Source organism: Danio aesculapii, chromosome 21, assembly GCF_903798145.1.
Source record: "Danio aesculapii chromosome 21, fDanAes4.1, whole genome shotgun sequence".
NCBI lineage: Eukaryota > Metazoa > Chordata > Actinopteri > Cypriniformes > Danionidae > Danio > Danio aesculapii.
The window spans coordinates 23,166,656-23,178,758 of record NC_079455.1 but is presented as its reverse complement, the minus strand read 5'-3'; the positions used below and the strand labels follow the sequence as shown (position 1 = coordinate 23,178,758).

Below are 12,103 nucleotides of genomic sequence, written 5' to 3'. Positions count from 1 at the left end.
TTAATTCACAACTGCTGTGTCATGAATGATTAAACACAGTATAGTTTCGTTTGCCAAATACCACTTACTGATCCAGTTTTAACTGAATGAAATACTTTAGCTTTGTCCAGGAAGCACAGACATTTTTTTGTGACATGCGAGTTCATTCTTTAAAGCACAGTTCTCCAAAAATAGAAAAACCTGCTGTTGATTTACTCAAGCACAGGCCATTCAAGATGTAGGTGATTTTTTTTTAGTAGAACATTACTGAAACTGCTCAAATTCAAATGGTCTTAAAATATTTTTCATTTTTTAAGTCTTTTTTTTTTGCATCAGCTCAGACCCAGACTTTCAATTTTAAATTATGAAATATTACGGCTGCAAAAATACTAAAATAAACATACACTAATTCAACATTTATTGTATCAAAAGGATTTTTTACATTTTCAAAGAATCTGTCTGAAGTTTTTTTTTTAATTAAGGGTACATAATAACCAAGATATCCACTATATTCGAGTGAAGTTCATGCTAGATATGAAAAATAACCACTACACATAACCTCTAACTTCTGATTTTCTACCTTTTGTAAAACAAATAATGTTTAATAGGGCTAGGCACAGGCTAGTATAAGATTCTGACAGTATGATAACCTTGGATAAAAAGATCACAGTTTCACGATTTCGCTGTATTGTGATTACTGCTCTAAAATATATTCTTTTTAAATGTCTGGGTCAAAAACAAAAACTTTTTCCCATTTGAACACAATATGTTTTATTTTGAGAAACATCTCAAGGGTTTTGGAGCAGTAGCTAAACATGTCAGGCTAAATAATTCAAATAAATCATTGACATCTGCTGTCTTCATTTGTTTCAAAATCACAGATTTCTTTACAATTTAAAATGGCGTCTTTGGATATCTTTTCTGCTGGAGATACTGTTGTCCTAAAAATAAAACGAAAAAAAAAGTATCTAAAAAAAAAACGACATATACCTTAAAAACGGTGTTGCAGAATTTTTTTTTTGGTTTTAAAATCTTGACTTTTCCAAACTGCGGTATACTCTGAAAAACGGTTATCGTCCCATGCCTAAATAGGGCTGCGCAGTATTGGAAAAAATGTGACATTGCGATATTTTATTCTGCTGCAATTTATATGGCGATATGAATACAACTTCACCAGATAGCATGAATAGCTCTATTTGAGACTGATTATTCTGGGATATTTCTGGAAGATTAGGGGTGTTATTCTGGATTATTGTTGGGAAGATAGGAGTGAAATATCACAGTATTCTGGAATAGAAATTGAATAATCAAATGTAAAATAACAATGTATAGCCTTCATTGTATCAATAAATAAAAAATACATCTTTATTAGAGTTACAAACAGTACAAATTATTTCATGTGCCTGAATACTTTAAACTCTCATGCCTGAATGCTTACACAGTCACAGACCTTAAAAACACATGGAAATGGTAAACTTTCACTGCATTATGGTTAAACTCTTCAGTTACTCCAAAAGTCTCCTGTGTTCTGAACTGTGGCTCCTGGTAAACTATAATCCCAACATATAAAGTCACTGCAATATAGATGCAGAAACGATGTATTGTGCATGTATCTGACGCGCATGGTGCAAAAGCATTAAGGGTGTGTCTGTATCCACTTTTGCTATTTTAAGGATGGAAAAATATGCTCTGAGCAGGGTTATGGTCTAACAGGGTTGAGCTTATTCTCTTAATGAGTTATGGGTGTGTTTTGAGCATAATGGCATTAAACCAATCAGCTAAAGTCTCGTCTCACATTCCCAAAGAATCAGTTGCATCATGCCATGCGCATTTGCTATTAACATGGCGGACTTTGTAAGTGTACAAACTGAATGCTTCACTAGCGAGAAAACAGTTAAACAGACTATCAGCAGCATAATGATAAAGAATGAACCTTTAATTTCTCCTTACTTTACTTTTACTGTTTTATTTCTTTACTTTCTTTACTTTCGTGAATAAGGAAACGGTGTCGTACGCACTTCACTGAAGACATCCATTAGCCTGCATATTTAATTTCACTTGTTAAGTGCAAAGATTTGTTTCAAAACAATTTTTGAATTCAGCTCTAATTTCTAGCAAACAAATAAATGAACAATAATAACGAAGTGTGGTCAAAAAACTGAGTTATATCCAAACACACATCCTATTCTTATGCCTCTTTTGGTGACGCATATGTCTCAAAAACCCAACAGGTGGACAAATCTTTTTTTTTCTTAAAACAAATATAAATATGCATATAATAAATAATACTGTTAATAATAATAACATTATACAAATGCAAATTGGCATGAATAAACTGAAAAAAGCCCCCCGACATGAAGAAGGCATGGAGGCAGAAAATAATAATTTTTGTAACATTACATTTTAATCCTTTATTTTTTTTCATATGTAAAGATATTTGTGTATTGCTATTCATCCTGTGTGTATTAAGCAATGTGTACACATTTTGGACCTGCATGGGCGCATAATTAGGCCCACGTGGAATCTGCACGCACAGAAATCCACAGATTTTTAGTCCATCATTGAGTCTATGTCTTTACTTGTGTTAATGAGTGTAAATTTATATTTATTCAGATTTAAAATTAATATTATTATGACATATAATAGTAATATTGGGGCAACGCAGTGGCGCAGTAGGTAGTGCTGTCGCCTCACAGCAAGAAGGTCGCTGGTTCGAGCCTCGGCTGGGTCAGTTGGCATTTCTGTGTGGAGTTTGCATGTTCTCCCTGCGTTTGCGTGGGTTTTCTCCGGGTGCTCCGGTTTCCCCCCACAGTCCAAAGACATGCAGTACAGGTGAATTGGGTAGGCTAAATTGTCCGTAGTGTATGTGTGTGTGAATAAGTGCGTATGTGTTTCCCAGTGATGGGTTGCAGCTGGAAGGGCATCCGCTGCATAAAAAACAAATGCTGGAAAAGTTGGTGGTTCATTTCACTGTGGCGACCCCAGATTAATAAAGGGACTAAGCCAAAAAGAAAATGAATGAATGAATAATAGTAGTAATATTAAAATGTTCATATGATTTATTTACAAATCAGTGTGTAAAGTAATAGTTTCTTTCTTTTAGTAGATAAATTATATGACAGACTTGCTTTGTTTCCAAATATGTGGATCTAATTGGATTTATATTGTAAACATTAAATAAAAGTTAAAAATGTATTTTTTTAATTTCATATATTGAGTTTTTAGTTTTGACACTCCTAAAATCATTGCATAAATCTGCAGATTTTTTTACAAAATTCTTCACATAAATAGCAAAAAATGTCTGCAGATTCTGTCTGGCCCTACGCATAACTAACGTGCTCTGCACTGGACTTTAGAGCAGCTTTCAGTTGATCACTGGCGCAGTCTATTTCAGTTCCTCAAAATACCAACACGCCAACAATGCGCATTGACACACCTCCTTTGTAGTCCAGAAAACCCATGAGTTCACAAAGTGGCACAAATCGATTTACTATTTAAACAACGTGAAAATTAGGGTTGAGCCGGTCTCAAAATAGCAACAAATCACGCCAAACATGTCTTGCACCTGCGCTGGCTGTTTGATAGGGCCCCTAATGTATAATATAAAATCGCATAACATAAAATCTGATGTACAGTTAAAAACATCTGATAAGGTGAACAAAAAGTTTTCACTCACCGATTCATCTTCTAATTTGAGATGCAGCACTTTGTCTCCCTCCTTATAATCCTTGAAGATTTCAGCAGACCTCCAGACCTCATCCGGGTCAGGAATCCAAACCCGGGTGTACTAAAAACAGATCAAAACCACCATTAAATGAAAGAACCCACTGAAGTGCAACAAAAAAACACCAAACCATAGTAGAGCAACACATATGTTTGTTCACTTAATATGAACATCCAATACACAATCTTAGTTTATATATGAGAAAAACCCAAGTAGTCAGTGAGGAAGAGATAAAGCTGAATAAAGCTGAACACAGAAGAGCTCCAGTGCTTTTATCAGCAGAATCTGTGTATAATTGGAGGATCAGCAGAAGAGTCGAGAGATATATTAAACCGGAGAGGGTGTTTGCAGAATATGCCATATGCTTCAAATAAAATGCTGCTCCATGTTATTCCGAGAAGAAAATTATTTAAATGGGAGGCGTATGAGTCTAAGGTTGTCTCCCCTGAAAAATGAGACACTCTGACATTTCTGAAACAATACTGATACATTAAAGTGGCAGTATTAATGCACATACACTGTAAAAAATGCTGGGTTCCACACAATCGATTTGAGTTGGGACAACATAAAGGATTAAAGTTAACTTATTGGTTTTTACAAATTTAAGTGCATTGAACATTAAAAAATGAAGTTGTCCCCCCCAAAAAACTGAAGAATTGTGTTGTTTCAGCTCAATAAAAAAAATAGCAAATGTCATTTTTTGAGTGTCGTGCTAGAGTTCTAAGACTAGTAGATGCTGGAGGACTAGTAAGACCCATAGAGAAATCTGCAGTATCTAAGACTAATGAAGATGGATTCTCTTCCTATTAGCCTTGAGGTTTAGCCAAGATATTAAAGAAAGCAAGAGACTCATCAATCAAAGAAAAGTAAGATATCTCTAAATGATGAATCGTTTTGTTTTCTGCTCCAAGTAATGCACAGCGTCTCAAAGTTTGTTGGTGATAAACGAAAAGCAAGCTAAAGGCTTAGAGAGAGAGCTGGAAAGAATGTTGTGTGTAAAGAACTTGGCTTTTTTGACCTTCAAAAGATCCACAAGAGAAAGTCAGTGGGCGTAAGCTGCTTAAAAATGTGCGAGTCTATTAGAAGCAGATTCTTAACTAACAAATTACACTCTCCAATTAAGTAGCAATCAGTCAAACACTGCTGTACAGTCATCAGTTAATAAATACCCACAATAAATCATGTAAGAGACATTGCAAAAATGAAAAAAATTCAATCCAGGTTTATGAAAAATATATGCTGGGTTCACACCAAAAGCAAAATTAAGTATTCATGCGAGTAGATTACATATAAAGTCAATGCAAACTCGCAAATATAGGCAGATTTGCCCCAGGTAGCGCAATCGATTTGTCGAAAACGCTCAAAACTTGCCTCAAATGTGTCTTCGACATAAGTTCAAGTTCAACTGGAGAGGAAAATTAGCTTGAACTGGAAAACATTTAGCGAGTAAGATAGAGAAAATAAAAACTGTAAAATAAGTCAACACAGGCAACGCAATGGCGCAGTGATTGGAACTACTGTATAACATTAAGTTAACATTAACTTGTACAGATAAATAACATATAGTTGAAGTCAGAATTATTAGCCCCCCTTTGAATTTTTTTTCTTTTTTAAATATTTCCCAAATTATGTTTAACAGAGCAAGGAAATTTTTGCACTATGTCTGATAATATTTTTTCTTCTGGAGAAAGTCTTATTTGTTTTATTTCAACTAGAATAAAATCAATTTTACATTTTTTATGAACATTTTTCAGGTCAAAATTATTAGCCCCTTTAAACTAATTATACAATAACTTGCCTAATTACCTTAACTTGCCTAGTTAACCTAATTAACCTAGTTAAGCCTTTAAATGTCATTTTAAGCTGTATAGAAGTGTCTTGAAAAATATCTAGTCAAATATTATTTACTGTCATCATGGCAAAGATAAAACAAATCACTAATTAGAAATGAGTTATTAAAACTATTATGTTTAGAAATGTGTTGAAAAAAATATCTCTGTTAAACAGAAATTGGGGAAAAATATACTGGGGGACTAATAATTTAGGGGGGCTAATTATTCTGACTTCAACTGTATATAATTATGACATAAATATTATTATTCAATAGTTCTGATTGGGTAGAAGGTGTGCCATAAAGTCGTTTTATGCACAGATACAGTAGTTCCAATCAGTGTTCAAAGTTTGAAATAAATGCACTGTCCTCAAATATTAGTAGTAATCATACAGTAGCAACTCAATGACAATTTCTGAAGCCTTCATTCCTATTGTGTAATTTTAAGGGTTCACTACTTTACTATGGAGCCGATGGGGATAAATCACTGTGGAAATATGCTCGAAAAATATTTACAAAATAAAACCAATAAGGTAGCTAATACATGTTACTATGTCCTATTACATAAGCCTTATTTAAGGACAAATAGATAAAAAGCTTATTCAAAGTTGGGAGATTTAATGTCAAAACTTGTGAATAATCAGTCAAATATTCCACTGCAACGAGCAATATAAATACTATAAATATAATTCAATAAATTGGCAAATGATCATGGAATATGAGGGATAATCAACAGCTGGTCACGTGTTAAAAGAATTTTACATGCACTCTGCATTGTGTCAGGTGGATCTTTGCTCCAAGCCTCCATATAATGCATTTAAAATCACATGGAAAAGCGTGGATTATGGGTAATTGAAAAGAACATGCAGATAGGGCTCACTTGCTCTAAATTACTCGCGGGATGTTTTTCGCCTCACATGAAATTTTAGGTCAAGTCGAACTTTCTGAACTTGATTGTTTGCTTCATCTTCCTAAAATCACTTATTAAATTTGTTTTTTTCTAAAAGGGTGTTTATAAATGTATGCCATTTTTGAACATTTCTCATAAAATACACATACAAAATGCATGAAAAAATACAATAATAAAGTCGGTGTCACACAAGCAGAAGTGCAGAGTAATGTAATAAGACACCTCAGTCCTGTTACGCCTGTAAACTTTGAAGCTGAACTTTGCACAGTCTTCTCCATACAAGTTTCTCCATATCAGAGCCTTACTAGCTGACAACAGTGTTTCCAACGATTGTGAGATATGAAAGAATCAGGTTTGCATTGACTTAGCAGTGCTGAGCATGTGGAACACACTGTATGGATGAATGAAATGTCAACAATTAATGGAGGTAGAGGAGGTGATAGGTGATTGTTATTCTTGAACATAGTGTGCTCGTAATCACACCTATTTTAAACAAATAAGCACTAAAGGCTAATGGATAATCTTCCTGGGATCATATCATGCAATCCACAAAAAACAAAACAACCATAAAGAACCAAAAAAAAAGTTTGGTCTCATCTGATGTGATCTGACCTGACACAATGGGGACGTACTTTAACTGAGTTGGGTGAAATGATGGGATATATTGAACAAAGACAATCTGTCTATTAGGAGTCTATGCTGTGCCTCCTGTAGAAATAACAAGAAAAGCTTAGAGCAAACAGTGAGATTCATCACGACACAGCGGAAACAGAGATATCTGGATCGAACAGCAGGGGTCTGGCTTTGCAGTCTGTTACATCACTCCATCGTATAATATTTCGATGTTGTGTTCTGCATGCACACAGCACAAAACAGGGCTCAGGAGATGCAAAAAAGCGATGATAACGAGAGCTTATAGCACAGACTCATTTAAAACTTTTCAAACTGAACATAATTTTGCATAATTTTCATAAGATAAACGTGAAAGATGTCCATTCAAAGGACCAGAAGTTAAAAACAGTTGAAGTCAGAATTATTAGCCCTCCTTTTTTTTTGTTTCCTTTTTTAAATATTTCCCAAATGATGTTTAACAGAGTAAAGGAATTTTCACAGTATGTCTGATAATATTTTTTCTTCTGGAGAAAGTCTTATTTGTTTTATTTTGGCTAGAATAAAAGCAGTTTTAAATTTTTTTAAATCCATTTTAAGGTCAAAATTATTAGCCCCTTTAAGCTATGCATTTTTTCTATAGGTCTACAGAACAAACCATCGTTATACAATAACTTGCCTAATTACCCTAACCTGTCTAGTTAACCTCATTAACCTAGTTAAGCCTTTAAATGTCACTTTAAGCTGTATAGAAGTGTCTTGAAAAATATCTAGTCAAATATTATTTACTGTCATCATGGCAAAGATAAAATAAATCAGTTATTAGAGATGAGTTATTAAAACTATTATGTTTAGAAATGTGTTAAAAAAAATCTTCTCTCCGGTTAACAGAAATTAAAAAATAAATAAATAAACAGGGCGGCAAATAATTCTGTCTTAAACTGTATAAACTCCAGTGGTATGAATAATTTCAGATAATATGGATAATTTTGTCAACTTCTTAAAATTGTGTAAAAATCATATATTATATAATTTCAAAACTAGTGTCAATTATTATATGAAGCTGCATTAACTAATTTAAAAATTAAATAAAAACATACTATTTCCCAAAGTTTGAGTTCAGTGTTATTTTATCGTTTAAAGACTTTAACACTTTTAATTAGAAAGGATGAAATGACTTGATTAAAAGCATTCTCTTGATGAACCGATGAAAAAATTCGATTCATCAAACAGCTCAGAAATAATGGATCTCAGTTTACAAAATAAAAGTGAACACAATTTTTAAAGGTTCAGGACACCCTGGAGTACTTTTTTGAGATTTTAACAGATTTGTGTGTGTTGAGCATCAGTTAAGACAATGTTAGCATCTGTCAGGTTTAATTGTGGAGAAAACTGGATAATTTTGAGCTTTTGTCAGCAAACTTCATCTTCCGGGTTTAAAATCATTTTTAGAGTGGGATCAAAATCTGGGACGTATCACGAATCTGCTAGGATAAGAAAACTCTGCAATGAATAATAATGAGAAACTGACGCGTCATCTCTTCACTATGAGAAGAGCCTGCTTCTTAATTATTTATGAGAGCACGTGCTTTCCGAAGGCAAGGCAGACCTGCCAAGCAGTGAGACCCAATGACTGCATCCGCACACGGCAAGCAATATTTAGCCGTTTATGAAGAGTCGTATTTGTTTGTTTCCATAATCCACAGCGTTTGCTGCATGTCATACAGAGAGCTGTATGAGAATTAGAGAACGGCAGACTTTGTCTTTTATCAGTTGAGTTTGTTACCATTTAGACACATCGCCTATATCCGTGCTGCTGTTCACCTATTTTTAAAAGTCTCCAGATTACCGGCAGGGCTAATGGTTGGAATAGAGAAGAAAAGAGACCTGCTGCATTGAAGACCTGCTGCGGGATTGAGAAGGAGATTAGTGTTCCTCATTTATAGTGTTTACATGATTATTTTTATGATGATATAACAAATTGTGGCTATGTGTATATGAAATTACGCATAACAGATGTAGGAGGACATTAAATTACTGCTTATTTCTTTGCATTTTAACTTTGTAAACTATAAAATCATGGGTCTCCTCACAGTTTGTGTCTCTTCACGATTTTGTGCGCCAACTGACAGCAGTTGTTCGCTCCCCTCTTTTGCCCCTGCTCTACCGGCCACGCCCACTCCTGTCTCTGTTCGCAGCACTCCACGCCCATCATAAAGCATTTTTTTTTAATTCTGAGGTAGACTTGAACTGAAAGAGGGGGGTTTCATGGCCCTTTAACATAAGATGAAACAGACGAAAAACTGCTATTTTAATCATATCCTTAAAATTTATTTAAATCACTCAAACAGAAATATATTTTTTTATTATTAAACAAAACAAAAAATATTGAAATTATTATTTTTTTTAAAGTCAGTATGTTGCAAAGGCCAATAAATCCTATCAAACATGAGCAAATACAAGGTTTAGCTGGTTCAGCACACGGTCTCATAAAGATGATTTCACGTGTGCCCTCTCACACAGATGATTATGCACAAAAGTTGCACAAAATCTCTGAAATATGTTTTTTAATCTTATCAATAATGTATCTATGGTGCTAAAGTACAGTGTGTGTCTTGTAGCCTTCATCAAAATCACAACTATGCTAAACTAAACAGAATCGAACTAATAATAACAGATAATTCACCATTTAGCATTGTGAATTTGTGATGTGTAATTATTGGACTTCATCTATGCCCTCAACTACCCGCAAACCTTTGTGTGGAGCACAATTGAATGAGATCACAGCAATCCATAATAACTGATACACATCAAACTGGATTTGTTTTAGCTGTCAGCCAAAGAAATTCAATAGAAAAATGCCTCGAAACCTTCCTATAGGAGAATATTTAACAGCACACACACAATCACGCACCACTGACATTTCAGGAACTCTATGCAAGTACCAGGAATCTGGGACAGGTGCGATAAGCAAATGCACCTCATTCCATCAAGTCTTGCATCACGTCTGTTGGTTATTGTAGCGACAGCACATGCTGAAGGAAACACTTCTGATTGAACAGACGTCACATAAAAGGCAGAGATCACCTAAATATCAAAAACACTCACTCCAAACTACTGTGAATGATGAAGAGCAGATGTTAGAGGACGTTTCTTGCTGTTCCTTAAATGCAAGTAAACAATGACCATGGGTTGCAATAAGCACACAAAGTTAAGCAGTACATACTGTAAACAACTGAAGGCAAAATTATTAGCCTTATGTATTATTAGCCTTACTGTATTTTTTCTCTATTACTGTTGAATGGAGATAAGATTTCTTTTTTTCACAGTTTTAATGACTTATTTCTTTCATCTTTTATCATGATGACAGTACATAACGTTTTACTAGTTTTTTTTTTTAAAGAGATCTATTATGGGTTTTTGAAAATGACCTTCCATGCAGTTTTCAACACAGCTCTAAGTGAAGTGAAATATCCAGCTACGGCTTAAATCTGAAAGTGTTTAAAATTATTGATTCATCTTTAAAAGAGTCGACTCATAGTGGTTTAAATGAATCGGCGTTCTAATTAATCTGTAGCCGTGTTGGCGTGACGTTGATACGGAACTCAACCCCCACCCATTTGTTGCGCACGCAGACCCGGGAAAATTTTAATCCTTGGCCCCGCCCACTAACACTGTAGAAAGAATAAGAGGAACACAAACGCTGTAGCTGATCCCGGTTGAATCAAGTCACGTAGACGCTGTGCTCTGAAGTGTGAGGGAAAGTTTGTGTTATTTTCCCTACCTAAAGATGAAACTGTGAAGAGTCAGTGCTGAAGTTTATTTTTTGCAAAAAATGATACCTCAGCATTATAGCCCGAGCCTTGTGCTGTGTTCCTGTCATTTTTCTGACGAGTGCTTCAGCAATCTAAACGCTTGCAATAGGGATTCATTGACCGTTTGTTAAAGAAAGCATCAGAAAAGACTATTGATGTATGGGACTTTGTCAGAGATTGACAGGAATTTTACAGTACACAGTTCATGGATCAGTTTCTTCCTCCATTTCACAAGTGTATTTGCAATTAAAATGGTTGCCTCCTTGTTTTCTCCAGCTTGCAAATTATGTATTTAAGGGTGCTTTCACCTCTGTAGTTCACTTCATTTGGTCCAGACCAAGGGCAATAAATGATACATTGTAGCATCTGCTGCCGTCTTTCGGTCATTTTCACACCACACAGCTGGCTTTAGTCAGAACCAGATGAAAAGAACCAAAATGCATTTGTCTGACAAAATCCACATCTCTCATTGGCCAGATGTTGTTAAACATATTTCCTAAACTGCTTATTGATTGGTCAGAATTCACGTGCGGAAAAATGTCAATGGAACTCCTGCAAGTAAACAAACCGGCAGACACAAAATGTCGCTTTTTACCATGGAGCTACAACTGCACTGACTGATTGTATGCCTGCTCATAGTATACTATATAGTTCATAAACATCACTTTAGACAAACTATACATTTCAAGAATGAAGCATGGCTGCGGCTGAAAAACAATGTTTTAATGCATGTCACTTCAGGAGGAGGCGTGGATTAATTTTGCTAAACTGCAACATAGTCATCTTGCGGAAATATTACCAACGATCCATCAGGTACCCCCCCCCCCCCTCTCTCTTTGTTGATAAAGCGCTGTCAACAAATATTTTTCCTCCATGCCCCATAATGCACAGCATATCGACCTACGGCAGCTGGATTACTCCAAAAGGCGCAGTACTTTTTGCGGTTGGGTCTGTTTTAGTTCAGATCATATTCTCACTACAAACGAACCGCTCCTTTTTTGGTCCGCTTTTGGTGCGCACTCGAGTACGATTGCTGCATTCACACCTGGCCAAACGAACCGCACCAAGAGGGAAAATGAACTCTAGTGCGATTCAAAAGAACTAAATAATGCAGGTGTGAAAGCACCCTAATTGTGTATTGTTAGGGCTACAGAGGGCTACAGAGATCACATGGTGCATCAGTGTTTTCATAGCGAAAGTGTGAAGATGTTTTTCAGACTGAAAGAGAAAGTTGT

The 12,103-nt window shown here is 35.2% G+C and overlaps 1 protein-coding gene across 1 annotated transcript in view; it reads right to left on the bottom strand.

Annotated features, from left to right (window-relative positions):
* Positions 1-12,103, bottom strand: part of myo5b (myosin VB) — a 103,187-nt gene that overhangs the window by 65,303 nt on the left and 25,781 nt on the right. Inside the window, 1 exon segment of the mRNA XM_056447202.1 lies at positions 3,656-3,766. Within this exon segment, the coding sequence (XP_056303177.1) occupies positions 3,656-3,766 (111 nt within the window).